This window comes from Ictalurus furcatus, chromosome 18 (genome assembly GCF_023375685.1).
Source record: "Ictalurus furcatus strain D&B chromosome 18, Billie_1.0, whole genome shotgun sequence".
NCBI classification, from domain to species: domain Eukaryota; kingdom Metazoa; phylum Chordata; class Actinopteri; order Siluriformes; family Ictaluridae; genus Ictalurus; species Ictalurus furcatus.
Window position 1 is genome coordinate 12,702,890 of NC_071272.1, and position 27,304 is coordinate 12,730,193.

The 27,304-nt window shown below is 38.3% G+C and overlaps 3 protein-coding genes across 3 annotated transcripts in view; all 3 read left to right on the forward strand.

Annotated features, from left to right (window-relative positions):
- Positions 1 to 4,535: 4,535 nt before the first annotated feature.
- slc3a2b (solute carrier family 3 member 2b) lies at positions 4,536 to 9,478 on the forward strand. The gene is made up of 9 exons (XM_053649308.1): positions 4,536 to 4,667; positions 5,404 to 5,637; positions 5,764 to 5,954; positions 6,879 to 7,052; positions 7,211 to 7,305; positions 7,434 to 7,573; positions 7,908 to 8,214; positions 8,319 to 8,372; positions 8,782 to 9,478. Exons 2-9 carry the CDS (start codon positions 5,429 to 5,431, stop codon positions 9,130 to 9,132), a joined length of 1,521 nt encoding a protein of 506 aa, XP_053505283.1. The 5' UTR covers positions 4,536 to 4,667; positions 5,404 to 5,428; the 3' UTR covers positions 9,133 to 9,478.
- Positions 9,479 to 11,538: 2,060 nt separating this feature from the next.
- On the forward strand, positions 11,539 to 15,760 carry calm3b (calmodulin 3b (phosphorylase kinase, delta)). Its single transcript, XM_053648817.1, has 6 exons — positions 11,539 to 11,865; positions 12,903 to 12,933; positions 13,035 to 13,178; positions 13,264 to 13,370; positions 13,482 to 13,617; positions 14,136 to 15,760. The coding sequence occupies exons 1-6, from the start codon at positions 11,863 to 11,865 to the stop codon at positions 14,162 to 14,164; spliced, it is 450 nt and encodes a 149-aa protein (XP_053504792.1). The 5' UTR covers positions 11,539 to 11,862; the 3' UTR covers positions 14,165 to 15,760.
- A 3,524-nt stretch (positions 15,761 to 19,284) lies between these two features.
- pcxa (pyruvate carboxylase a) overlaps positions 19,285 to 27,304 on the forward strand; it is a 173,017-nt gene continuing 164,997 nt past the window's right edge. Inside the window, exon 1 of the mRNA XM_053648815.1 lies at positions 19,285 to 20,099. The gene's annotated coding sequence lies outside the window, so the exon portion shown is untranslated. The remainder of the gene's footprint in view (positions 20,100 to 27,304) is intronic.

Sequence of the window (27,304 nt, forward strand, 5' to 3'; positions counted from 1 at the left end):
TGAACTCCTAACCCCAGCGGTGCAAGGCAAACATGCCTACCACTAAGTCACCGTGCCCTCACTATATGATATTCACACCAGTTAAAGCAAGGGAATACTGTTTTTTTATCTGTACAGGTGGTAGTCCAGGACCAGGGCTGGGAGAGCCTGTGCTCTAGTCCATAAGCTGTTGAGCTGAGTGAACTGAAAAGTTTTCTAACCAGCAAGCTCTAATATTTGTTTAAATACATGAAATAGGCATGAGGACAAACCAAAGCCTTTGACAAACCTACTAAAATACGCATGCTGATTCCTGAAATTTAAAGAGAAATATTTAATCAACTAGTACTAGAGCTTAGTTTTGACAAAGAAAAATCAATAATTAAACTGAGGAGTTAAACTATACCTTAGCGGTCAATGTGTTTTGGGGGAAGAGAATGATTTAATCAGACCTGAACCAAGGTCACTGACCACAATACTTAGACATCTAATTTCCAACGTGAGATAACATTGACACACTGTACTGCAGGACAGAAAGAACAAACTAACAGCTTTGCTTTAATGAAAAGTAACAGAACAATGTTCCGGGCAAACAGTGATAACATGTTTTAGTGTTTCAGAGCAAAAGCAAGTGAAGTATTGACATATGTGGGCCATGCTGCATTCTGGAGTAATTGTACTTTGTTAATGTACTTAAGTACAGATTTGCTCTTTAATCAATTTTGAATAATTGCATATAATTGTAATATTGAAATTGCATACTTGTACTATTACTCAATTAATAAATACATTTCCAAGAGAGAAAAAAATAATTATGACATTTAAATAAGTGTATAAATCTTAAACACTATGCAATGTTTCCTATTTTCTTTTCTCAGTAATATGTTGTCTTTTGTTGGCATTACCAATTCATACAGGATGAGGCATCTCATTCCCCTCCAATGCAAAAATAAAATATCAGCTTTTAAAATTCAATATCAATACTAAAGATGTATTTTGAGTTATGTTAAATTTATGTTTGGTAAATTAGCTAGCTAGGTTTTGTAATTTAGCTAGTTAGATTTGCTACCTAGTTAAGTTTTTATAAATTTTTCAATTATCTACTAGACAAGAGTGCAAATAACCAAAAAGTCTCATTAAACAAACATCTAACTGGTCAGCCAAATTCTAGAATTGTCTGAGTTAGAAAATAATTGCCTTATAACTGATTGCTTTGCAAACTAGCTAGTCAAGCAGGATTGGGCATGATCGATTAATCAGTTCAAAAATATTTACTATTTACCCGTAAATACTTGAGTATGTTTAAATGTAGATACTTTTGAACATTCGCTAAAGTACATTTTTGCCTATTTTTAATGAAGATTTTATTACAGTACCCATATTATTTTTTTCTATTTAAGTACAGTTTCTCTGTACTTTTCCACCTCTGCACTTAAGTTACTCCTTCAGAAAGATATAATTCCTGTATTTGGTCTACAGTACAAAGAGTACAGAATAACGGCTTTAAAAATCATGAGCAATTATCATAAGCATTTATCATAAACATTAAGGATGTACTGCTAAATTCTATCATTAATTTTAATGGTTGGGATATGTGCTGCTAGGACATATTATACATGGTAGGTACGTCAAAGGGTTAATGGTTCATTACTTTAATCAGTTTGTCATCCTGTTTTTCCCGCTGAGTAAAGTTTGAGCATAGATTTTCCTGTGGGGTTTCCTCACTTGAGAGACACTCAAAGGAATGTTACATTGTTTTCCAATGAAATCTCTATCCATCATATCTGAATGTAGGTGCAATAACCGCAAGCAGGAATTTCAACATATGCCCTGTACTGAGACCAAAAACTATTCATTTGAAATATACGAGTAAAGAAGCCTAAGAGTAGTCATAGAATTGTTTCAATAAATGTTTAAAATACACAACTATATGTCTAAAATAAAATTTGAAGCAACAACCTTAAACTATGAGAAAAAATCTCTATGGTTTTATATTCTCCAAAACATGTTCTTTTTTTAAACAATGGACCAATAAAATATAAAGAAATTACAGTTACTTGCACTTTTTATGCGGTATTCATGTGCTAGCAAAACATAACCACAAATTCTTCCTTCTGAAAAAATTAGTACCATATCTGCATGAATGAGATGATTGCTTCATTTACAAATTCTCATGGAAGCATTCTACAATAATACATTCATCATCACTCATCTTCAATAAGCACTTTATCTTGGTCAGGTGATTCTAGAGTCTATCCCAAGAACACTGGGTGTAAACTGGGGATACATCCTGGATGGGACGCCAGTCCATCGCAGGGCACCAGGTACACACGCGTTCACACACACATTCACACCCAGAGGCAATTTATCTCAGGCAATCCACCAACCTGGCATGTGTTTGGGAGGTGGGGAGAAATCTAAAAACTTTCCCCACATAAACAATGGGAAAACATGGGAGATTCCACACAGGCAGTACTCAGTATCAAACCAGGATCCTGCCCCTACAACTGTCCTTAGGTGGAAAAAAAATGATGAAATTAATGTTTATGGTAATCATGTGTCTACTATTACAATAAATAGAGACTAGACTGAAAATTACTGGAGTATTTTGTAGGAAACTCAGAAGTGAAGACCAGGAGACTTGGGTAAAGCTTCAGCAGGATTCTTTATTGTAGAACATCAGGAGCATCAGTCTACAGGTCAGAGTGTGCTGTCTTGCACTGCAGTCATCAAGTCTAAAGCAATGAGCTATAAATTGTAGTTTTACATACATTTTATGGGGCAGTGCTTAGAGGTGGAGACAAAGTACTCAGGTGATGACCTTAAACAATGTATGCAAAGGAAGTAAACAGTTATAGGAACCCGCCCCAGGCTCTGGAGTTTCCATCCATCCATCTTCTACCGCTTACTCCTTCTTCAGGGTCGTGGGGGAACCTGGAGCCAATCCCAGGGAGCATTGGGCACTCTGGAGTTTCATCAGACCTAATCCAATCAGCATAGCTATATAACTCAGACAACTTCATTATCATAGAGATAAAGAACAGTCCAAACCTAGGGCACTGCATTTACACTTAACTCAAGTAGTGATGATCATAAACAATGGCCACCAATTCAAAGAATGGGACAGGGGCACCCAGAGCCATCGCAGACAAAAGGTGATAGCCTCAGTTACCGTGATTTTAAATGTGTATTCCCACAATTTCTTTAAACTGGAATAGAGAAATAAAATGCTCACTCCATCAAGACTGTTGAAGAGCAGATGTTCATCCTAATTAGTTATTTCTTGGCTGAAAGACATAAATCAATACAAACCCATAAAACGTTCCTTTATATTCTCAAAATATAAAATAAGAGTCTTTTTTTAAAAAGTTGTTTTGTGCCATTTAGAATGATTTCATCAGCACATCTTTGTCACTGGTAGAACTGGAAATAATTTCCTTATTAAAAGCTTATGTGACCAGTTGAGTTATGGCATGCCTTTCCTTTATTATGTGTTCTGTGTAAGATCTGCTCAGAACCACATGCCAGTTTTGCTTCAGGGTGTTTACATGATATGTGATCCTTTTTCCTGCCCCCACTCTGAGGGACGGGTGTACATCGTGAACTAGTCTGATTTTGATTTGTCTTAGTATTAGAAATAAGATACAAAACACAAGTGTACTCATTTTATTATTATTATTATTATTATTATTATTATTATACTAAACATGAAAATACTGTACATCCTAAACTTAGTTTCAAACGATACTAGAGCTCATACATGTGTTCTGTAAACTTCACTCCTGGATCCCACTGCAGGATGATTTCCTGGTAGGACGGCTTTATTCCAGCAGCTCGGAGGACAAGATGTTAGTACAGGCCTTCCCCCCCCCCAGAGTTTTTTTCTGGAGAAGGAGAACATGTACTTGTAAAACATTTTTCACTGACAAGGAAATCAGCATGTAAACATGTTATTTCAATCACAACCATGTGTTTGTTAAAGAACTGAATATGAGTTTGTAAACAAACATAAAGTGAGGCTGTTATTTCTTGTCATCTAATTCACCTATTTTAAAATCTAAACCTGTTTACCACTGCCTTTCCAAGAATGAAATCCAATGCCTAACAATCGCAGACTTGTTTGGTCCTTGTTTGGCGGGGGGTGGACTTTAAGGTGGACTTGATTTATTATTTTTTTTTTAAGTCAAGAATTTTATCGACATAATTGTCAGTCTTGGAATCTGGAATAAGATTAATTGCCCAAGGTTTAACTTGGCGAAAATCCAATCCTAATATAAATTAAAACGGTCGTCGGAATTTTTGACTATTATTAAAATAGTGTATCTGAACCCGATTAATACAGCAACATCCCATCAAGCATCTGGGACAAACCGGATCAGCCTTGTAGATGTACGTATCAGTAGGTAAAACTGTATAGCTGCTATATATTTCAGAATAACACAAACAATCTAACTAGAACAGTTTGGTAGCTGTTCGTAGCTTAGATGAAAGGAATCATGCAGCCTAGCTTGAAAATGGCTCCACCTTAAATTTGAGAGGCGGTTTATGGACCCGCCCTTGGTGTGAAACCTGAATAAAAAGCCTGAGCAGTACTGCCCCAACACTTAAAAAACATACGAGGAACCATTTGAGTAACCTTCAGATACAATTTTTAATCTTTGCGCAATTTCTTCTTCAGTATATTGACGGTAAATATCTCTATGCTAAGTTTAATATTAACTTTAACAAAAAAATCGTTTTACAAATAGATAATTACTTATCACAGCTTGTTTAGCATCTTTGGCTGAAGTGAGTCGTTTAAAATCTCTACACCATGCAATTACGTTGTTAAGTAACATGGTTCTTGGCATTTATTTCTCAGTTCAGTCTGTTGTAACTGTAATTGTTTAACTGTACACTGGTTGTGCTTTACTGAGGCAGATCTGGTCTGAGCCGGTTTTCTAGCCAATTGCGCCGCACGCGACTTTCTCGGGTATAGTCGCTTGTTATATAAACACGATTATTATCGTTATCAGTAATGTATACACTTATTTTTTTTCCTTCTCTCCAAAAACCATTTAAATAGTAGTTATACTTGTGTTTTTATGTGATTTAATTTGCTTGACTACTGGATGCGCCGTGTATTAGCAGCTACACATTTAGCCCTGATAGTTTAGTCCTAATTCTTTATTTATTTTTGGACTGGCTACGGGTTTTTTGTTGTTTTGGGGGGGGGGGCTGTTATTTTTTGGTTTTGTTTTGTTTTAAATAGTTGTCACTAAAAAAAAATTGTAACCCAGTTCAGTTGTCCTCGTCCTACGTCACTGTAAGGAGGCTGACTACGCTTCCGGTTATACTGATGCAACATTACTTCCCATTTGCGTGACTTCACCTTGTACATCTAGAAAGCGTGGTGTATGAACCACTACACTACTACTTTTGTAGGTTGTAATCAGAGAAAGCAGTCAAGATGTCCAAAGACGCTGAGGTCGACATGAAGGACGTGGAGCTGAATGAGGTGGACCAGGAAAGGCAGCCTATGACCGCCGGAAACGGTGATGCCAATTCGGCTTTGGCAGTAAAAAACGGCATCGTGAAGGTCAAAATTCCTGACGAGAAGGAATCCAAATTCACCGGACTGTCCAAGGAGGAGCTGTTACAAGTTGCTGGAACTCCAGGGTATGACTACTATAAATAGTTTTTTCCACGTTTTCCTTTATACGCCTCCTTCGTGTTTTGGTTCAGTTTTGTGACGGTACAGATAATTGGACCTAGTTTTTTCTTTCTTTCTTTTTTTCTGTGTAGGTGGGTGCGGGCCCGTTGGGTGCTCCTCATTCTCTTCTGGCTCGGTTGGCTTGGCATGCTCGCCGGTGCCATTGTCATCATTGTACAGGCGCCTCGGTGCAAGCCACTTCCTGAGATTAACTGGTGGGATTCAGGGCCCCTGTATCAGATTGGAGATGTTGATGCATTTGCAGGGTCTTCTGGCCTTAAAGGTAAGGGAATGTACTGAATGAAAAATGTGGCCTGTTAAATGTCAGGGTGTTTCATAGACTTAGTTCAGCTACACTAGTTGTGAGGGAGCTAATACTCATAAGCACATGCTGATATTTCCTGTTCTTGTGACTCAACTGTGGTGATCGTTCATGCCCCAAGCTATTTCACACACTGCTCTAGGCTTAAATAGCTTGTGTGAGGGACACAATATAGGGGTTGTGCAATCTTTCTTAAAGATTTTTGCTGTGTTCATGACTAAGTAGGTTCAGGGAAGTTTTTGACTTCCTAGTATGAAAGATCCATTTGAATGACTCTCCAACTTGTAATTCCCACTTGGAGTTTTATTTTTTTTTTTTTTTTGAGTGCTCTGACTTCTCAGTTGCTATCCTGTGAGGTCACTTCAACATGGCAGCGTTCATGGTTTTGAGTTCCTCTTTATTGCAGTCTGTTAAATACTGGGTGGTCCTTGGATAAATGCAATATTGGTTAGCTTTCTGCAAGTGTTTTTACTCTGACTGCTCTTAACAGTGAGTCATCACATCCACTAAAAATTAAGCTTCTCGTGGACACTTTATAGTGAGCGTTCATTTTATTCCTGACAACTGAGCCCATGTGAGCAATCTAATATGGGAAGCAGGAGGTTCCGAGTTGGAAAATTCCCTGTTGTCATGAGCTCAGCATTTGGTAATGTAGATTATGAAGAGGTGCATGTGTAGACACTACTTATTAATAACATGTATTTTCCATAGCAAGACCAGCTTTTACACAGGGAATGCAAAGTATGTAAATATTTATTTTATAGGATATTGCAAATATTTCGTCACTTAAGACTTGGATTGTGGTGTAAACTGGCACAGGCCGTGCACCTCGAGAAACAGTTATGAACAAGCTAACTTAATTTCCTCAATGCTGCTTCTCCTCAGGTTTGGAGACAAAGGTTGGTGCTTTGGGACAACTGAAGGTGAAGGGTCTGATTGTAGGTCCCATTCATGTGTCCACTGCTGATCAGTCTGAAGACCTGAATTTGATTGAGCTTGTCCCTTCTGCTGGCAACCTGTCTGATCTGGAGGCACTTATTAGGGCAGCACACAAGAAAAGTGAGTGGAAATTTTCTTTTTTTTTTTTTTTTTTTTTTTTTTTTTTTTAAATTTTATTTATTTGCACACTGGAGTAATGTTAAGTGCAGCTATATAATTAAATATCTTCTGCATACTAGACTACTGAATAACTGTAATGCTTATTTGCCTTTGCTTAGGTATCGCTGTGGTATTGGATCTGACCCCAAACTACAAAGGATCTGAGCCATGGTTCTCCAAAAGTTCAGTGACAAATGTGACTGAAAAAGTCAAAGTATGAATGATTAGCACTTGTATCATGAACATTTTTTGTTTCTCACTGTTCCTCAAAATGTCTATGGTGTTAAACCACCCTATCCCCCCCCCTTTTTTTTTTTGTTGCCCCCCCCCTCTTTCTTTCAGATTGCTACTGATTACTGGTTGAAGAAAGGTGTTGATGGTATCCTGCTATATGGTGTTGAGAGCGTTTCCAGTGTTGTACCATCCTTTTGGCCTAGCATAAGGGAGACTGTCAATAATCACACTAAAGATGAGGAGAAAAAGTAAGCATAAATCACATTTATTACTGTAGCTTTTGCAAAGATGTCTTTAGCTGTTAAGTGCTGAGATATCCATGATTACCATGAAAATTTGAGTCTTGGGCTTGGTATTTTTTCAAACCCAACACTAACACAAGCCCATTGTTGGAATGCCTATCTTGAGATCATAATGTTGTGAGGATCAGTCTTGCACTGCAATCATTACAGGACTTTGTCTGTTGGCTGTAACTTTGTGCTCAGTATTCGAGCTATACTGTTTTGTAGTGTTCTTCCTATTCTGATTTTTTAGACTTATTTTTTTTTTCTCCCCCTTTTCCTTTCTCCCTTCTGATTGAAGGGTCTTAATTGGAGCTACCCAGGCCACCTCTCCTGATGAGGTGAATAAGCTGTTGAATCGGACTGGTGTGGATTTGCTCCTTTCTGACGTCCTGATCAACAAATCTGGCGCAGAGATTGGTCAAGTTGTGCAGAGTCTTTATTCCCAGAATGGGTGCCGGCTGGCTTGGAACTTGGGTCACCGTGTCATGGGACATCTGGCCAACATGGTGGAGTCTGTGACTATCAAGTTGCACCAGCTGCTACTGCTTACCTTGCCTGGTACTCCCATCTTCAACTATGGTGATGAAATTGGACTAAAGGATAAGGTAAAAATACCTGATTTGCATGTCTTTTGGGAAAGTGGAGTGGTGATCTGAATTGAAAGGCACATATGGTCTCGTTTTTTGACTTTTGTTCCATCCTGATTTAGAGTACAACCAATCCAGTGATCTGGGACTCTTCAAACACTAATGAGACTGAGAAGGTAATGAAAATTACTAACTTCAGTACAACATGTATTGAAAATGAATTCCATCCAGGTGTGGATAAATTGAAAATGAATTGGCTAGTCCACTATAATGTGAATACTTGGATGGGTTCTTGTTCTTTATTTTGTTTGCCAAGTCACTGCTATATCTAGCTGGCTTGTTTGTGTAAATGGTGGTTTGTCCCTCTTTTTTTTATTTATTTAATTTTTTTTATAAACTTCTGGCACTATTAAGGTCCAAAGTTAATTTGAAGTCACTTACGGATATTAGAAAGTAATACACTAGTAAAATAATTAGGCTGGTTTGTCTACCCCTACCATTTTAGCTTGTACCATTTTAAAAACTTAAAATATCAAGCTCTGACTGTTATTTTATTTTCTTATTCTTCATTTCCCCACTTTGCAGTCTGAGGTAGAACAGAGGAACTCTCTGCATGTGTTCTTCAAGGCTGTGAGTGACCTGAGAGGGAAGGAGCGCTCCCTTCTGCATGGAGATTATGTACCTTTGTACAACAGCACCAGTACTCTCGCATACTTGCGCACATGGGACCAGAGTGAACGCTACCTAGTTGCATTCAACTTTTCTCCTAAAGATCGAGCCAGTCTGCAGCTGAGCCATGAAATGCTTCCAGAGGAAGCCAAGGTCGAAGTTAGTACTAATAAAGAGGAAATGGCCCCGGGTCAGTTCATTAACTTGGCCCAATTAGAGCTGGCGCCACAACAGGCTGTTATGCTTAAGTTCCCTTATATTGCATAAACAGAAGCTATTCTACATGAATGTAGACTAAAACCTGGTTGTTGGGTGTTACATTTTTATGAAATATTGTTTGTGTCATTGTGCTAAAATGTGCAGAATTGGGTAATAAAATAGAAATACAGTACATGCATATTACTAATGTAAGTGTGCATCAAAGCCCTGTAAGTCAAGACCAGTGGGTTTTTATTATCCTTATTTATATATCATTCCAAGTTTCAGCCTATTTAAAGGTTTTATTGGTTGTAATACAATTTTGTGACTGTGCAAAATGTTACTGAGTTTGATCTGATGTTTGCAAACCCTGTGCAAGTACCATTTAAAAATAAAAATGGAACAGTATTCATGATACCGGTGTATTTCTTAACCTTTATTTATCTCCTCCCCCCCCCCCTTGTCAGGAGTCTGAATCATGATTAAATAATAAATCTTTCACCAGCAATACTTTTGTTCTAGTGGTAAGATTATAAATTGTCTGGATTTTTATTTAGATCAATTCATTATGCAGGAGGAGAGATCCATTTAAAATAAACTCAAGTGCAGTCTTGGCTGAGGGGGGGGTATTGGATAAACAGCCAACCCAAAGAACTAAGTGTAATCATAAATTAAGATCTGCTTCAATAAAATACAAAAAAAACTTAGTTCCCATTAAGATCCATTTTCTTTAGAGTTCAGATTTGGAGTCCATGTGATCCTGGTTTTTGGATTGTTTTTGTATATTATTGTAAATGTGCCCATCTGGTCATAGTAAATATTTTATAATAAAATTATATTTAAGTATTATAAATTCAGACTATTGCCATTAACAATAATAAATACAATATAAAATATCAAACTGGGAATGAATAGTTCAACAGTTCATGATGAGGGTTTTGTCAGAAGCATTAGGCAGAGGTTTGGTGGTAGGTGGAGCGAGAGGTGGGAGGAGGTGCTCAACTACGCTACTATCATTCAATGATAGTAGCATAGTTTAGCACATCCTCATGTGCTTATTGAAGTATAAGTTACCAGACAGTATTAGTTATTTATTTAATGACAATTTTTAATGCTTTTAAGTTTGATGTCCCAGTACAAGTTTCTAACGTGTAACGAGCATTCATATCTTTGATTTCATGATAGCTAGCACTTTCATCCATATAATGCAAACATAAATTTTACAACATCAACAAAATTGAACATTAATTAAATATGCTTATCTTCTTGATTCTCTGTTTTGCTTGGTAAAATAAAAGTAAATAATACTTAGTAATATTATCATCTCCCAGGTCTTAACATCCTACTCCTTTCCCAAAAGTAATGTCCAGGAAATGCTCAAGTGCCTAAAAGACAATGAAATTGAGACTGTTTTCCCCTCTCTTTCTCAACTCCTAAAATTATTTACCACATTATTTATGTCCACATCTACAGTTGAAGGTCATCTTCAAAGTTAAAACTTGTGAAATCCAGACTTTGAAGTCTATGTAATGAAGAGAGGCTCTCTGACCTACTGCTACTCTCAATGCAGGTTGACATTCCAATTAACCATGAGGAAGTCAGTCAAATATTTAACGACACAACAGAGAGACGAGTAATACTGCTTTAAATACAGGTGATTTATTGAATAAATAATTATGTGTTTAAATACTGTAAAACAATATATTGGGTACATTAAAGTAATATTTATTTATTTATTTATTTTTATTATGATTTTAAGTGCCCTTTTTGGTCCTTCCGCCCCTGCCCCAGCAGAGGTCTGTGCACTTCCCCTGTGTTGTAGGCTGATTAGCATGTGGTGTTGTGAATGTGTGTGTGTGTCATTATGCAATGCATTGAAACCCTGTCCAGGGTGTTGTCCATCTTGTGCCCCAAATTCCCTGGTATAAGCCCCAGCTTAAGCAGATAAGCGTTATGGAAATGGATGTACTTCATTATTATGAAATGTGTCAGGGATACCTGCATCATAGGGACCCTAGAGCACAGGTTCCCAACCCTGTCCTGCAGAAAGCACTGAAATGTGTAGGACAGGGGGTAGTCTAGGGCCAGGGTTGGGAACCTGTTTCGTAGGGATTGAAAGTTGTCTGAGGTGGGGTGCCAATGAATAATGGCACCCCTGCAGCTTTTTTTTTCAGTCGTAACGTGTTTATTTCGTACAACCCCGCCTACAGGGCTAATGTCCTTATTTTAAAACTAAGACGAAGGCCACTTAGACAAGCCTTGGACACCATCCCTGAGGTGTACCGCAAAGTATGGGGCTGTCTCTTTAAGAATCCTGCGCATCGCCTCCTCCCCTCAGTGACTCCCTGACGCATTGCAGGTGGACGGGAACCAATCGAATCGTTTCATTCTGGTCAGCTGATACGCGCCAACCGCCGTCTATATATAAACCCACCGATAGTGCTGTTCAAACTTCGAGAGGAAGGTTTAGCGTATTTATTATTTAGAACGATAAGCTGTTTTATTGTGTCAGTCACGAGAAGAAATATTAGACACTAATTGTTTGTGTTTTGCAACAGGTATCAGAGGATCGATTTTGTCGGATTTGCTTGGCTTTCATTGCGACCTGGCGCAGGCGCACCATAGCGACAGCTTGGTTGCTAGGGGGTGCGGCGGCCCGCTTTCGACCCAAGAACGGAGGCGGAGTGATTCTGAAATTTGGGCTCACAGCGGTTAGCTGCGGGAAAGGAAAGCGGAACAGAGGCTAAATTAGCTGCGTAATTCATCTTCGTAAAGAACGTAAAAACTGTTCGAGTAACAATGGTAAGTAATAACGCTTTTACTTTTGTACGTAAAATACGAAGTGAAACATTGCTCTTGTTGAGTGAAACGGTTTAGCTAACTGGTAAGCTAGCTTAACAATTGAATCGACTGCTGCAGTGCATTACTTAGATTAGCCAGGCGGGTAACTAAGCTCAAAGCGCGTGATGCTAATCTATCTAGTGTTCCGTGTCGTTTACTTGAATCGGTATTTATCGACTGAATAACTTTTTTATTTATTTTTTGAGTAGCGAGAATCAGCATTTAATATCCCATTTTGTTAGCTCTTAAGCGTTCAAATGGGATTAAGCCTCAGGTCTAACGCAGTCCGCTCGATGCGGTCAGCCGGCAGTTGCCAAGCATTAACAGCTAATGCTAACTGTGCTAAGGAGAATGTATGCGTATTTAATATTGGGAGATGGTTAACTAGCTAAGCTACGCAGCCTCACATCAGGTCATCAAATATAGTAAAATATACGCAGACTATATATTATAAGTGATGGGACAACAGAACGGTGATGGGTTATGGATTCATTTGTCATTCTTCAGACCAAAGCACGCCCTCCCCAAAAAAATAAATAAATAAACACATGAGATTTGGTTTAATGGTTCCAGTTCTCCATTTTCACATTAGTATGATGATTTCAATTAGTCCATTCAGTCCGGTGGTTACTTGAGGTTTATGATGTCATTAAGTGGATTTTTTTTGTCTGTATGTCCTAATGGAGTGTTTCCAACAGGAAAGCTGTTCGTCAGTGCTTGAGTTCTTGTACAGATGCAAATAATCTTAAATCTATTAAACCACAGTGTATTAATCCATAGTGACCATCATCACCAGACTCCTGTATAAGCAATTTTGAATCCAATCAGAAAGTGCAGTGTGTCTTGACTCGAAAACATCACGTTAAACCATTAGTACTGTTTTGGATATTTATGATATTTGGGGAAAACACAACTACCACCAAGATTAACCCATTTCCAGGCTGTTACCTTTTAGTAAAATAGCAATTGTGGTTTCTTATTGTTTGCTCTGTTAACAGGCTGATCAACTAACTGAGGAGCAGATTGCTGGTAATTACATGTTAAATATTTAAAAAATAGATTTTTTTTCCACTAATCCTATCTTGTAGTTATTCCCAACTAATCCAGTGCCCCTTGTTTGTGTTTTTCAGAATTCAAGGAGGCCTTCTCACTATTTGATAAAGACGGTGATGGCACTATTACCACCAAAGAGTTGGGGACAGTGATGCGCTCCCTAGGGCAGAACCCTACAGAGGCTGAGCTCCAGGACATGATCAACGAGGTCGATGCTGACGGTGAGGGGAGGTCCACACGCACAGTTAGCTATATATGGCCACAATCAGGAACTAATCAGATTTCGCATCTTTGGTCGACCCAAAGGTAACGGAACGATTGATTTTCCCGAATTTCTTACCATGATGGCGAGGAAGATGAAGGACACTGACAGCGAGGAGGAAATCAGAGAAGCCTTCCGGGTTTTTGACAAGGTAATGAATAACGAGCGTGCCGTGATTGTGCCTGGGTAATAATGCTTTCCAAATAATATTTCTAGATGGCTGTGTAGGTCTTGTGTAGTAAGCGACTTTGTTTATGTTTAGGACGGGAACGGCTACATCAGTGCTGCGGAGCTGCGTCATGTCATGACGAACCTGGGAGAAAAGCTGACGGATGAGGAGGTAGACGAGATGATCCGAGAGGCAGATATCGATGGGGATGGCCAGGTCAACTATGAAGGTGTGTGTGTATGTGTGTGTGTGTGTGTGTGTGTGTATATATATATATATATATATATATATATATATATATATAAAATATATAATATATTTATTTATTTATTTATTTCTTTCTTTCTTTTTTTCTTCTAAAGCAATTAAATGAATGCATGTATTGCTTCACGATGAAAAAAAATAAAACTTGTACATTGGTCTTTTCTTTTACTTAAAACTTGTAATCTTCAAATGAAATGCCCAAGCAGGTTTTTAATAATTGGTATTTTTAAATGTGTTTTAACATACGAATACTGAACATATAGCAGTGAACATTGGAATGACCAGCCTCCTTGGACGGTGATGTAAATGACTGTGTTAATGTATATAATTTGGCTTCAAGATGTATAGCTTATATATTTTGATGCAGACTTTCAACCATGGACATTGTTGTGCTGCAGCATTAGTTTGGCTAGAAGTGTCTTGTTTTTAAAATGATGGCCTGAAAAACCCAGCATGAACTTATCTGCCCCTTCTCACTTTCAGAGTTTGTCCAGATGATGACTGCGAAGTAAAACTGGAAACCCAAAGGACTACAGCAGACCAAACAGTGGGCAGCAACACTCACTGTCAACCTTCAAAAAGCATTCAGTGTCCTCCTACTGCTTTCCATTTACTTAGTTCTCACCCCTCCCTTTTCCTCTTTCCTTCAGTTAAGCTCTCCTCTGCTCTGCCTGTTTCCCCCCCATCCCCTGACTTGTTTTCCTCGTCTTCACCTCATTATTCCATGAAAATCAAAGAACTGTTTACATATAATCTAAGATAAGGAGAGGAAAAAAACCCTTAAATATATGATGTAATACATGTATCAATATTTTAAAAGTTATACAACATATATACTATGGCGAACAGCAAAATGCATGCTTTATTTGGTTTTGGCATGTTTTTGTGCTTCTCTGCTTGCCTTGATTTCGAACTTGCTCGCTCTCCTTTAACTCTGCATGTTTCTCATGCAACCTCTGCTCAGTGGTCTTAGAACTGTATGGTGAACAACTATTCATGGATATCAGGGGCTTTTAATGATAAGTGGGCCAAAAAGGTACATGCAGTGTTGGTTGAATAGCTGCAGCTTAGTGTAATTGAGTCTGTAATGACTTCAACAGACTGGGAACCTTTAGGTGTGGAGGGAAAATGACAAAACGAAAAGGTAGAAATTTGGCCTAGGGAATCCCCGGCATGAATAGTGGAGCAATATTTTGCAAGGAATAGTACTTCTGCACGCCTTTTAGAAAAGGGACAAAGGCAGAGACTAAGTGACAGGGTTTTTAGTCTTAAACACAAGCCTGTTCTTAAATAGCTCTATTGATCCTGTGACAAATACCATGATCTGTTCTATGCTAGAGAGGTCTGATGGCTCATGTCTGAGGTTTTCCCAGATGTTCAACACAATTTTATTTGATTTTTTCCCCCTATAGGCTGAATTTCGTTTTGAGCGGTTGCTGTGTGTAAGTTTCGTATTGACTATGTAAAATACCTTCCATGTGAACGTATGGTCTTTAGATTTTTATGCTCCACTGTGTGCAATCCATCCATTCATGTCCTGTAGCTTATTCAGTGGACCATTTCTGGGTTGGGAATAAACACACTTAAGCGGTGTACAACATTCTTCCTGCAAGGTATTGGCAATTATGTTTAAAGGCAGGATTGGATCGAATTGCCCAATAACAGTTTTGTCAGGGTACATCATTTGAAAATTTTCAGTCATTGTTAACACTCATCCAGTTAATAATGAGCGAAATTATCAATTCAAGTCGGTTACAGAGGCTGGTGCATGGACAAAACCTGCAGGAAGGGTGTTGTACTATGCTTAAAATTTTTGCATCCTCTATAGCGACAATCTGTCTTTTCTACTGTTATGAATGTATTTTTTTAAATGTAATTTTAACTGTTTATTCTAAGGGCTGGCTTCCCAGAATAGGCCTAACCTTGGACTAAAAAGGAGTTTCAATATAGAATCACTGGCTTAGGCTAAGATTGGGTTTAATTCCTGGAAAAAACACCCTTCCTTCCTTTCCTGCTCACATTGTCATTTAGGGAACATTGGAGTTATGCGATCCATTGCAGAACTGTTATTCTTGCTAAATAAACTTCTGGGACTTGTGTTTCTATAATGAGACTCTTGTGGTTTCATCACAAATGTATTATTTAGGAAAAAAGTAGTTTGTCTTGCTACAAGTTTCTAATTCTCCAGTATATAAAAACCTGGCATACCTTTTTAAATTACAATATCAATATAAATGTAATTTGTCCTTCTATGTAGATTAGAAATCCTTTGGTTTTCCTCTCAGTAAACTGTACAAGAGTGTATTCACAAATTTGCCGGTTTGATTTGAAAATATTTCTTGCTTGCCTTCCATATCTACAGGCAAGTAATGACAATGCATTATATGCATCCATGGAGCTTAGGAACAATCTTATTTTATTATTTCTTTTACTTTTTATTTACCTTTTACCCTAACTATAGTTTGAGGCATGTTTTGGTTTCCAAATTCTTTTTCTTTATTTTTGCATTTGAGCTAATGTGTAACAGATGCTTCTACCCTCTCGATTAGCAGTGCGCAAACTGCATCCATAAATCACACTTGCTTCAAAAATGTTGATTCCGGTCATCTTAAATAGACTTGAACGTGTCCTTAAATCATTTTTGCTTGGAACTGGGAGGCCTCCTTATAGCAAGATGACTAAATGGTGAGTGTGTATTTTATTAGTATACAGTGAGGGGGGGAAAAGGTATTTGATCGCCTGCTGATTTTGTATGTTTGCCCACTGACAAAGAAATGATCAGTCTATAATTTTAATGGTAGATTTATTTGAACAGTGAGAGACAGAATAACAAGAAGAAAATCCAGAAAAACATGTCAAATTTTATAAATTGACTTGCATTTTAATGAGGGAAATAAGTATTTGACCCCCTCTCAATCAGAAAGATTTCTGGCTCCCAGGTGTCTTTTATACAGGTAACGAGCTGAGATTAGGAGCACACTCTTAAAGGGAGTGCTCCTAATCTCAGCTTGTTACCTGTATAAAAGACACCTGTCCACAGAAGCAATCAATCAATCAGATTCCAAACTCTCCACCATAGCCGAGACCAAAGAGCTCTCCAAGGATGTCAGGGACAAGATTGACACAAGTCTGGAATGGGCTACAAGACCATTGCCAAGCAGCTTGGTGAGAAGGTGACAACAGTTGGTGCGATTATTCGCAAACACAAAAGAACTGTCAATCTCCCTCGGCCTGGGGCTCCATGCAAGATCTCACCTCGTGGAGTTGCAATGATCATGAGAACAGTGAGGAATCAGCCCAGAACTACACGGGAGGATCTTGTCAATGATCTCAAGGCAGCTGGGACCATAGTCACCAAGAAAACAATTGGTAACACACTACGCCGTGAAGGACTGAAATCCTGCAGCGCCCGCAAGGTCCCCTGCTCAAGAAAGCACATATACGTGCCCGTCTGAAGTTTGCCAGTGAACATCTGAATGATTCAGAGGACAACTGGGTGAAAGTGTTGTGGTCAGATGAGACCAAAATGGAGCTCTTTGCCATCAACTCAACTGGCTGTGTTTGGAGGAGGAGGAATGCTGCCTATGACCCCAAGAACACCATCCCCACCGTCAAACATGGAGGTGGAAACATTATGCTTTGGGGGTGTTCTTCTGCTAAGGGGACAGGATGACTTCACCGCATCAAAGGGACGATGGACGGGGCCATGTACTGTCAAATCTTGGGTGAGAACCTCCTTCCCTCAGCCAGGGCATTGAAAAATGGGTCGTGGATGGGTATTCCAGCATGACAATGACCCAAAACACATGGCCAAGGCAACAAAGGAGTGGCTCAAGAAGAAGCACATTAAGGTCCTGGAGTGGCCTAGCCAGTCTCCAGACCTTAATCCCATAGAAAATCTGTGGAGGGAGCTGAAGGTTCAAGTTTCCAAACGTCAGCCTCGAAAACCTTAATGACTTGGAGAAGATCTGCAAAGAGGAGTGGGACAAAATCCCTCCTGAGATGTGTGCAAACCTGGTGGCCAACTACAAGAAGCGTCCGACCTCTGTGATTGCCAACAAGGGTTTTGCCACCAAGTACTAAGTCATGTTTTGCAGAGGGGTCAAATACATATTTCCCTCATTAAAATGCAAATCAACTTATAACATTTTTGACGTGTTTTTCTGATTTTTTTTTTTTTTGTTATTCTGTCTCTCACTGTTCAAATAAATCTACCATTAAAATTATAGAATGATCATTTCTTTGTCAGTGGGCAAATGTACAAAATCAGCAGGGGATCAAATACTTTTTTCCCCTCACTGTAGTCAATATTTCTAAGAACTGCTAGCTTCTGCCACATGATGGTTTCCTTTGCACAACAAATGGATTGGAATAAATAAAGATCCTGACATGGGACTTAAAATGTATATGAAAATATGCTTTAGGGTAGTTTAAAAAAATTGGTGAAGAATTTATAGTTTGATGTAATGAAGGTCTCCCCAACAACTACTGTTTAAAATGGTTATAAGCATAATTGGCCAGCGGAACTTAATGGGTTTAAAATGAAGCCTGTCACATTTGATAAAGTTAAGGGGGGGATCACATATGTCCGCTTGAATCTGTACCTCTCCTACAACGAGGAAAGGTAATGTTGGTGTGAGACAAAATAGTCCAAATGTTTTAAACAGTGCAATAAGTTTAGGTTCTGGAATAAATACCTCTACCTACCTAGGCTTTAATAAAGTTAGTACAATAATGTTAAAAGAAATAAATCTGTGCTGTGATCATACAAGTGAACCTGCTTTAGGCCATGCCCTAAGTAGTGTAGCAATTGTACATAATGATATTGATGATTATAACTGAATATTAAATTATTATTAAGAAAGGAGACAACTAGTGAGCAAAAAAATATTCTTAAATTGATGTGTACATCATTTAATAGATTAGCAAAGTTATTTGTTCTTAACTGTGGAAAAAGTTGGTCATAAGTTTACATACACCTTGCAGCATCCACAAAGTTTTTTGTTGTTGTATATAATATTTTGTTCAGTACTGTCCTTCAGAAGCTACATAAGATATTTACATGTTTCCCAGAAGATGACAAAACTATTTATACAATCATCCTGCTCAAAAATTTACACCCCCTGGGTCTTAATGTACCGTGTTGCTTTCTCGAGCATCAGTGAATGTTTGCACATTTTGTAATACTTTTGTGTCTGAGTACCTCAGTTGTCCTCAGTGTGACAACATCTCATCATATAACCACTGTTGAAAGGAAAGGGGTCAAATATGCAGAAGATGCTGGAAAATCAACGAATATACGTGACCTGGAGGATTATTCTGAACACTGGGCAGTTTAACTGCTCAGGACAAACAAGGGACTCATGAACAACTATCACAAAACATAAAAACAGTCATTGATCATCCAGGTAACAACACAGTATTAAGAATCAAGTGTATGTAAGCTTTTGAACTAGTTCATTTGTGTAAACTCCGATATTATTGTGTCTTGTGGACTATATGTAAACATCAGCTATGTGAAATAGCTTATTCAGGGTAGTACTAAATACAAAACAAAATACAACTTTTATGATTCTGCAAGGCATATGTAAATTTATGACCAAGTGTATTTAAAATAGTCCTTTTTTATGTGCACTCATTTACCTGTAACTGAAACTTCAAAAAAACAAAACATAAAAGTCCATCAATATGTTAATATCATTCGCAATTAATGGAAGGATTCTGAACAGTTTGGTCACATATCGATCAGAGACTACTGAATCGAAACATATGAGTATATCGGTTTATAAAAGTTTAGCTATATCAAAAAGCAGTGTTTTAACGAACCATACGTAATCTTGCGCCTTTAGCCCCGCCTATCTAGGAAGCTTAGAACAACCTTAGCAATCACGCGCTAGATACAGAGTAGGTTTTGAGTGACAACAGCTGTGACGAATGGCGTAACGCCAATCCATGCGCCAGCCAATGAGATCAATGGCAAGTGTATTAAAGAAGGAATTCCGGGTTCTGAGTTGACCAATAGGGCGCTGCACACGGACTGGGTCAGGAGAAGTGGAGGTGCCGCGCCGCGCTGCACGCCACGCGATAAGACGGTGCAGTGCTGGAAACCAATAGCGGGTGTTTTCGACTCGTTATAGAGTAGCTTGATTCCAGAAAGTTCACGTATTCAATTCGCGTTTCCCTCGGATCCACATCGAGACAAACAATATTAAAGGCGTCACTGCCAGTGTTTACACGCTGTCCTTAATAACAAATATTCACGTGCGGTTTATAACCCTCGCGCGCAGACGTTATTCATGAAATCAGTAGCATTTCGGCAGGCTTGGCCTACGTAGGTTTGATATTCACAGAAAGTTACGTTGGATCTGGGCTTCACAGCTCTGCCGTTTTCTCGACACTCGCGAGCAGTTTCCTGACGCACTGGTTTTCTGGGTACAAACCTAAAAGGTAAGCATGCATGCATCCATCCGTTTATCCGTTCATCAGGATGTGTGTATTAATCAACACATGCAGTGTGCACATTTTAGCAAAGAAATGCATTTAATCTTAAGCATGTCTGTCTGTTTCTGTTGCATATTGTTAAAGGAGCAAGCTAGTTATGGTTGCTTTCTAGGTTGTAAGTGAAAATGGCTGTTTGTTTGTTTGTTTGTTTGTTTAGAAATTGTGTGCACCAGTATTTTGAGAGTTGATACTTTAAAACTCTAATTGCACCAAAGTTTTTAATGTGACTTCATCTCAGTTTGTGCAGAATGCTTGTAAATATGAACTGTTTTTAAATACACATTCTTATTTTCCTACTTGCAAAGTAGTAACTCTACTACAGGCGACTCTGTCGCTTCAGTATGAGCAGTGTCCTGAATTAATTCCAACACGTGGAAATAGGGAGTTTGGAGTCGCTCTCGTTACTGAGTTTCCCTTTGCAGCTGTCTCTGAAGTCTATTACGATTAAAGTATCCCTGAAGTTGGTTTGACGTTGGACGTTCGATATTCGCAGAAATGCGGAAATTAAGGGACCGTATGTAGAGGTACATATATTGTTAAACACGTTTCTAACTTCAATAGCATTTGAAGGGAATGACTTAGTCATATAACCAACTGTAAAGTGTTCATCTAGGTGTCAGGTATGAGACACACCTTTTTAGATTTCTGATATTTAACCCTACAATGCATGAACCTTCATGAATGCTTAAAGGGGGTCAAAATAACCCGTACTGGATTTAATGGTTTTCTTTAAGAAGTAGATGTCCTGTTAATGAAATAACTTATTTATATATACACACATACAGTATCTCACACAAGTGAGTACACTCCTCCCATTTTTGTAAATATTTGATTATCTTTTCATGTGACAACACTGAAGAAATGACACTTTGCTACAATGTAAAGTAGTGAGTGTACAGCTTGTGTAACAGTGTAAATTTGCTGTCCCCTCAAAATAACTCAACACACGGCCATTAATGTCTAAACCACTGGCAACAAAAGTGAGTACACCCCTAAGTGAAAATGTCCAAATTGGGCCCAATTAGCCATTTTCCCTCCCCGGTGTCATGTGACTTGTTAGTGTTACAAGGCCTCCGGTGTGAATGGGGAGCTGGTGTGTTAAATTTGGTGTCATCGCTCTCACACTCTCTCATACTGGTCACTGGAAGTTCAACATGGCACCTCATGGCAAAGAACTCTCTGAGGATCTGAAAAAAAAGAATTGTTGCTCTACATAAAGATGGCCTAGGCTATAAGAAGATTGCCAAGACCCTGACAGTGAGCTGCAGCACGGTGGCCAAGACCATACAGCGGTTTAACAGGACCGGTTCCAGAGAATTTCTGTGATTGTTTCTATTGTGTGTGTGGTTTTTATTATTTTTTTTTAAAGCAGCCTCCTTCCTTGACAAATACAACCTGATCTCATGTAAAAAAAAAAAAAAAAAAAAAAAAGGGGTGTCAATGAATTAAATTTGATCCAAATGAATCCTGGATTAATGACTATTAAACCCTATCCTGTAAAATCCAAACATTTCATGTGAATTAATCAGTATTAGTTTATCAGTGGATATAAACTTTAGTCAGAATAATTGTGGTGATTAGCCTCATGGGTTTTTATAATGTGTTTCTTTTTTTTCTTTATTTGTTTTGTTGCTTGAGTTGTGATCAAAAGATACTGTTACTATGATACTATGCATACAAATATAAATGTTATTCCTTTTGTAGCACAGCAATGTGCCAGCATTTACGTTTCTTTTTAATTAAAGAATGACGTACTTTTCTTTGGCTTAGTTACCTTTATTGTTGTGGAACGTTTACTGACAAGTTACTTCCTGTTATCTCTTATACTATTGCAGCCATAAACAGCCGATGCAGCCGGAAAGAGAGCTTATGTTAGCAAGAAAGCAGAAAACAGAGTCCTCGGTCCTGATGTCTCTCCTGTTGCTTTGTCGTTGCACACTCCTTCTGGAAATGTTAAATAAACGTAATCTTGCAGAACCTTTGTAAAATAACAGCCCATTTTTAATCCATGTATTATCAGTCTTAGATTATGTCACGTGTGTCCATTCTACTATCACTGTGAATGAGCTGTTACTGTAGAAATGATAACTTATCAGTCTGTACAGGATTTTGCAGAGGGTATTTGTAATAGCCGCTGCCAAAAACGCTTGACTTTTTTTTTTTTTTTTTTTTCAAAATTTGCGATGCAACTTGCAGAGGTTTTGATATATCATTTTTGCAGAAAACGATTTGAGTTGACAAAATTGCGATTGCATAAAATTGTATTTGCATGGTCTTTCACAGTGGTGTTTGTTGGTAAATGAGATGTTTTTAGCTGTAGTCATGTTTGATGCTTTGGCTTTGGCTAAATGCCGGTTGTGATGTCAAAGGACTTATCTTAGCCCAAATCCTACAATTTTGAATAATTGCAAGCTCCTTCGAATAGTGCGGAGTTTGCTTGGATTTACATTTATTCATTTAGCAGACTCTTTTATCCAAAGCAACTTTCAAATGATTTTGCATTAATTTCTGCAATCATGAAATCCTGGAGGGATTGACTTAGTAGAAGGAGTGCATTTAATATAAACTGTGCTGTTATAAATATAAAAAGTGAATCAATGCCTTCTTACCAATCAGAATAGGAAATTGAACAGTGCTGTAATTTGGATATTAAGGCAGTTGCTTGCAGCTATTATGTTATTCTTGTAATATGTGGCACAAGATGTAAAAATTCAGTTGAATTATCCACATTTACACTTGCAACAATCTGTATTTACTGCTCATCCAGACTTACTACAATTGACTCGGCGCGTGACAGCATGCTTCACTTACCTCACCGCTCATATGTATCTAATGCATTCCAGTGCATATATTGCGGTTTTAAATGGTTTAGTGTAAATCTGTATGAAACCTGCATTTATTTGATAACCCTCAGTTACAACTGTAGATTTTTTCAATGCGAGTATGAACATGCAAATGTTTTGAAATGTAGTGAGCACCTGGCGCACATACTGCAACAAAAGACTACTGCTTATGTTTACCTTTTCTTTTAGTAACACTTAAGCATTTGAGCACTGAAGACACCAGTTGGTTAAAAGTTTAGCATTCCTCCATTATGCATTTCTGCAACTGTACAGGGCTTTCATTGCCTTATTTTGCGCTTCATAATGTGCCACACATTCTCAGAGATGGGTCAGGACTGCAGGTAGGGCATGCTAGCACCCGTACTCTCTGCTTACGCAACCATGCGCTTGTAATCCGGACAGAATGTAGTTTGGTGTTTTCCTGCTCTGGATGGCAGCATCTGTTCTCCAAAATGTGTACATATCTTTCTGCATTAATGGTGCTCTCACAGATGTGCAAGTTACCCATGCCATGACCACTGACACTCCTCCATACCATGACAGAAGCTGGCTTTTGGATGTGACACTGATAACAGCTTGGATGGTCCTTTTCCTCTTTGGCCCAGAGAACACGACAGCTGTTTTGTCCAAAAACTATTTGAAATGTCCACTCGTCTGACCACAAAGCACGATTCCACTGTGCTACACTCCATCTCAAATGAGACCGAGCCCAGAGAAGTCGGCGGCACTTGTGGACAGTGTTGATGTATGACTTCTGCTTTGCATAGTAAAGCCTTAACTTGCATCTGTGGCTGCAGCGGTGGATGGTGTTGACTGACGAAGGTTTACCAAAGTATTCCTGAGCCCATGTCAGGATATCCATTACAGACTCATGATGGTTTTTAAGACGGTGACACCTGAGGGATCGGAGATCACACGCATTCAGAAGTGGTTTTCAGCCTTGAACTTTACACACAGATTTGAAAGGATTCCTTGAATCTTTTAATTATATTGTGCACTGAAGAAGGAGAAATGCCCAAAATCCTACCGATTTATCTTTGGGAAATATTGTTCTCAGTGTTGGATTATTCGCTGAGGCATTTGTTGGGAGATTGGCGAGCCTCGACCCATCCGTGCACTTGAAGCGCTAGGCCTTTTTTGGAGGCTCCTTATATACTATTAGACGATTGCCTCACCTTCACATGCCTTCACATCACCACCTTATTTCAACTGGTCACATCATTATTAGTCCTAAATTACCCCTGTCCCATCTTTTTTGGAATGTGTTGCGTGCATCAATTTCAAAATAGATGTTTAGTTAAAAAAAAAAAACTATGCAGTTGATTAGGTAAAACATCAAATACCTTGTTTTTATTTATTATGTTTTTATTTTTTATTTAAATTTTAAAAGACAAGTCAAAGTACATTTACAAATCACTCCTGTTTTTATTAGCACTTTTCCATACTATCCCAACTTTTTCGGAGTTGGGGTTGTAATTAATTTTAGGGTGAACATCTTGAGGTGAGAGCTGAACGTTGAATGTGCTTGAACCGTAAATATCCGTGTGTTGAAGAGCCAAGACTCTACATCCATTTTTTTAGTGAGGAAGAAGTACTTTAAGGCCTCAGAACACATCTGTTGATCATTTCTTCAAAAAGTATTCTTGAGATACAATAAAAGGGGGGGGGAAAAAAAGAGGCTTTGGCAGGTTTTAAATCAAATACTTTGTTTTGTCTTGCAGTGTTGAGAAAGTAAAGCTGCCTGTTAGTACTGACTACGAAGTCTAGCTTAGTCAGTACTTCACTTCTGACTGGTATCTCATGAAGGCCAACAGATGTCTGTTAACATGATCTCCTTAAGGAACCTGATGCCTGTAGTTGAATCAAGCTGAAGTGCAGCTGATACTGGAGGAGATTCCTGTTTCCCCATCTGCTTTTTGAAACAGTATTATAGTGAATGGCTTAATATTTGTAATATAGCTGTGCTGATTAAAAACAACACATTGGGTTAATTTTGGCACAAACTACTATACAATTAAGAAGCAAAATCCAGATCTCACCTCTTTCTACTTTATTTATTTATTTATTTATTTATTTATTTATTTATGTATTTATTTCTTAATTAATTAATTATTTTTTAAAAATTTCCTCTTGTGGTTTTCTGAGGCTGTTGGTGAGGGAGCTTTGGTCTATGCAACCGTCAGTCACAGCAAAAGTGGCTGCTGTACCGGTCACTGTGATGGGGGTGTGGCCTATTAAGGCCAATTATACATTGTGGTTGTCAGGATGTCATGCGTAAACTTTTTTTTTTTTAAACTGGGTGAAGTATTCATACTTGCACGTAACATAAACCTTTACGAGGTGCTGTGACGGTTTACTGCTTTACCCAGCATCTCTGTTTGCCACCTTTTACCCTTAATCCCCTGCTTTCCATCGCAATGCAAATATACTTTAATGCCGAAGTATAAATCTGCTTTTAGTCATGGTGAAAGAAGTGTGGCCTATGTAGCTGTTGGTCACAGTGGAGGGTCTGATCTCTGTAGCTCTTGGTCGGCTTGAAGTAGGTGCGGCTGCTAATATGAGCAGTCCCACATATAAGGGCGCTTGACTTCTGTGCTGGTCAGTATCAGTGAAGGAAGACTTCTGCGTTCGATTATAGATAAACTGTCTGCAGCATTGAATACATTTGAAAAAGCTTTAAATTGTATCCTATTACACTTTAGGTTGCTATGAATATTATAATGCTGCATTTGTCGTGCCTTATTAGTGGTAATTTTATTTACCATTTATTGGTTATTTGTAATGTCATTTTCCACCTCGGGATATTCAATGTGTAAAGTGTGGAAGAAAAACACGTCCTCCTCAGTGGTTATGTTTACATGCACCCATTTTCGTTAATCCGAATGAAGATTCAAATATTCGTTTTTGTGCATTATATGTAGGGCTGCAACGAACGATTATTTCCGTAATTGATTAGTTGGCCGATTATTTTTTTTTCGATTGATCGGATTGGGGCAAACTTTCAGTATCGTTATTAGGTTAAATTTTTTACATGTTATTGTTGGTGTGATAATTAATTTGACTCCCTGAATTCTTTTGTTTATTTTATCCATCAATGCCACACTTGAGCTTCTGTACCACTCATAGGTTTTTTCAAATTATCATTGGATTTGTAAACAAATTTAAAATAAAATCCATCAATGAACGATCGTGATATTTGTGAATGTAAATAACCAAATCAGTTAATTTTAAGACATCTTATTTGAATGTTTTGATCCATTGAACAATAAAATATATTATTTAAACATTTTTTAAAACTTTCCCACTAACCCCCTGCAATTACACCACTGACCGCTAGGGGTCTGTGGAGAAACCCTCCCAGATGAAACACTGCACTAGACGATAGAGTGCGCAGTGTATAGTGTAAGTGTATAGTATGTCATTTGGGACACAACTTTAGTATTTACTCTCCGAAGTGTGTTTTCGGAACAGAAGTAACGTAATGAGTAAATGTATCGTGCGCAGACCAACTAATTGAGATTCATTGACTATTTTCCTAATCGATTATCAATTAGTTGTTGCAGCACTAATTATGTGTATTCCAAGCAAAGGGTCTGTGAAAATACACAGCCATACAATAGCTGAGAAAGAAAGCCATGGACATGACACCAACTGATCCTAATAGAATTTTTTTGTTTTTTTTTATTTGTTGACGCAAACATGTCAGCAATGGTCTCCCCTCCAAGTCTTAGTCTCTTTAATGTGTTCTGACCCAGTGAATCCTCCAAACTGCATTTCCTCAAACATTTCTTTTGAAGAGATCGTTATTATGAACTTTTCTTCCGTCCAGTCTCTTGATAATCTTTGTCTTTTAGACAAATATTGTCTCCTCCGTCTACCAGTTCTTTCCACTGGACGCCACATTTAAGACGGGTACAAGGTATTTTTGAATCTGATTGAGAAAATAATAGGATTCAAGCATTTACATGCCGCCCCCCCCCCCCCCCCCCCCCCCCATTCAGTTTAAAATAGGAATAAACCACCCTTTCGAATCCGTTCGAAATCTCCTTCGGCTCGAGCTCAGTCGGATCGATAAAGGTGTTTACATGAAGGCTTTTCAGTCCGATTGGTCCGTCAGTAGCATTACTATCAGATTATTTGGTTGCATGTAAACATAGTCAATGAAAGTGTCGTTTGTCTGATCAGTGAGTGGCCATGAAGTTCATAAAAAGCTACTTTAACTGCACTGTTACACTTAAAGGCCTGAGTGGCTATTAGTTCTGTTCTAGTGAACTTCAAACATTCATCTAACAGCTGACAATAACAAGT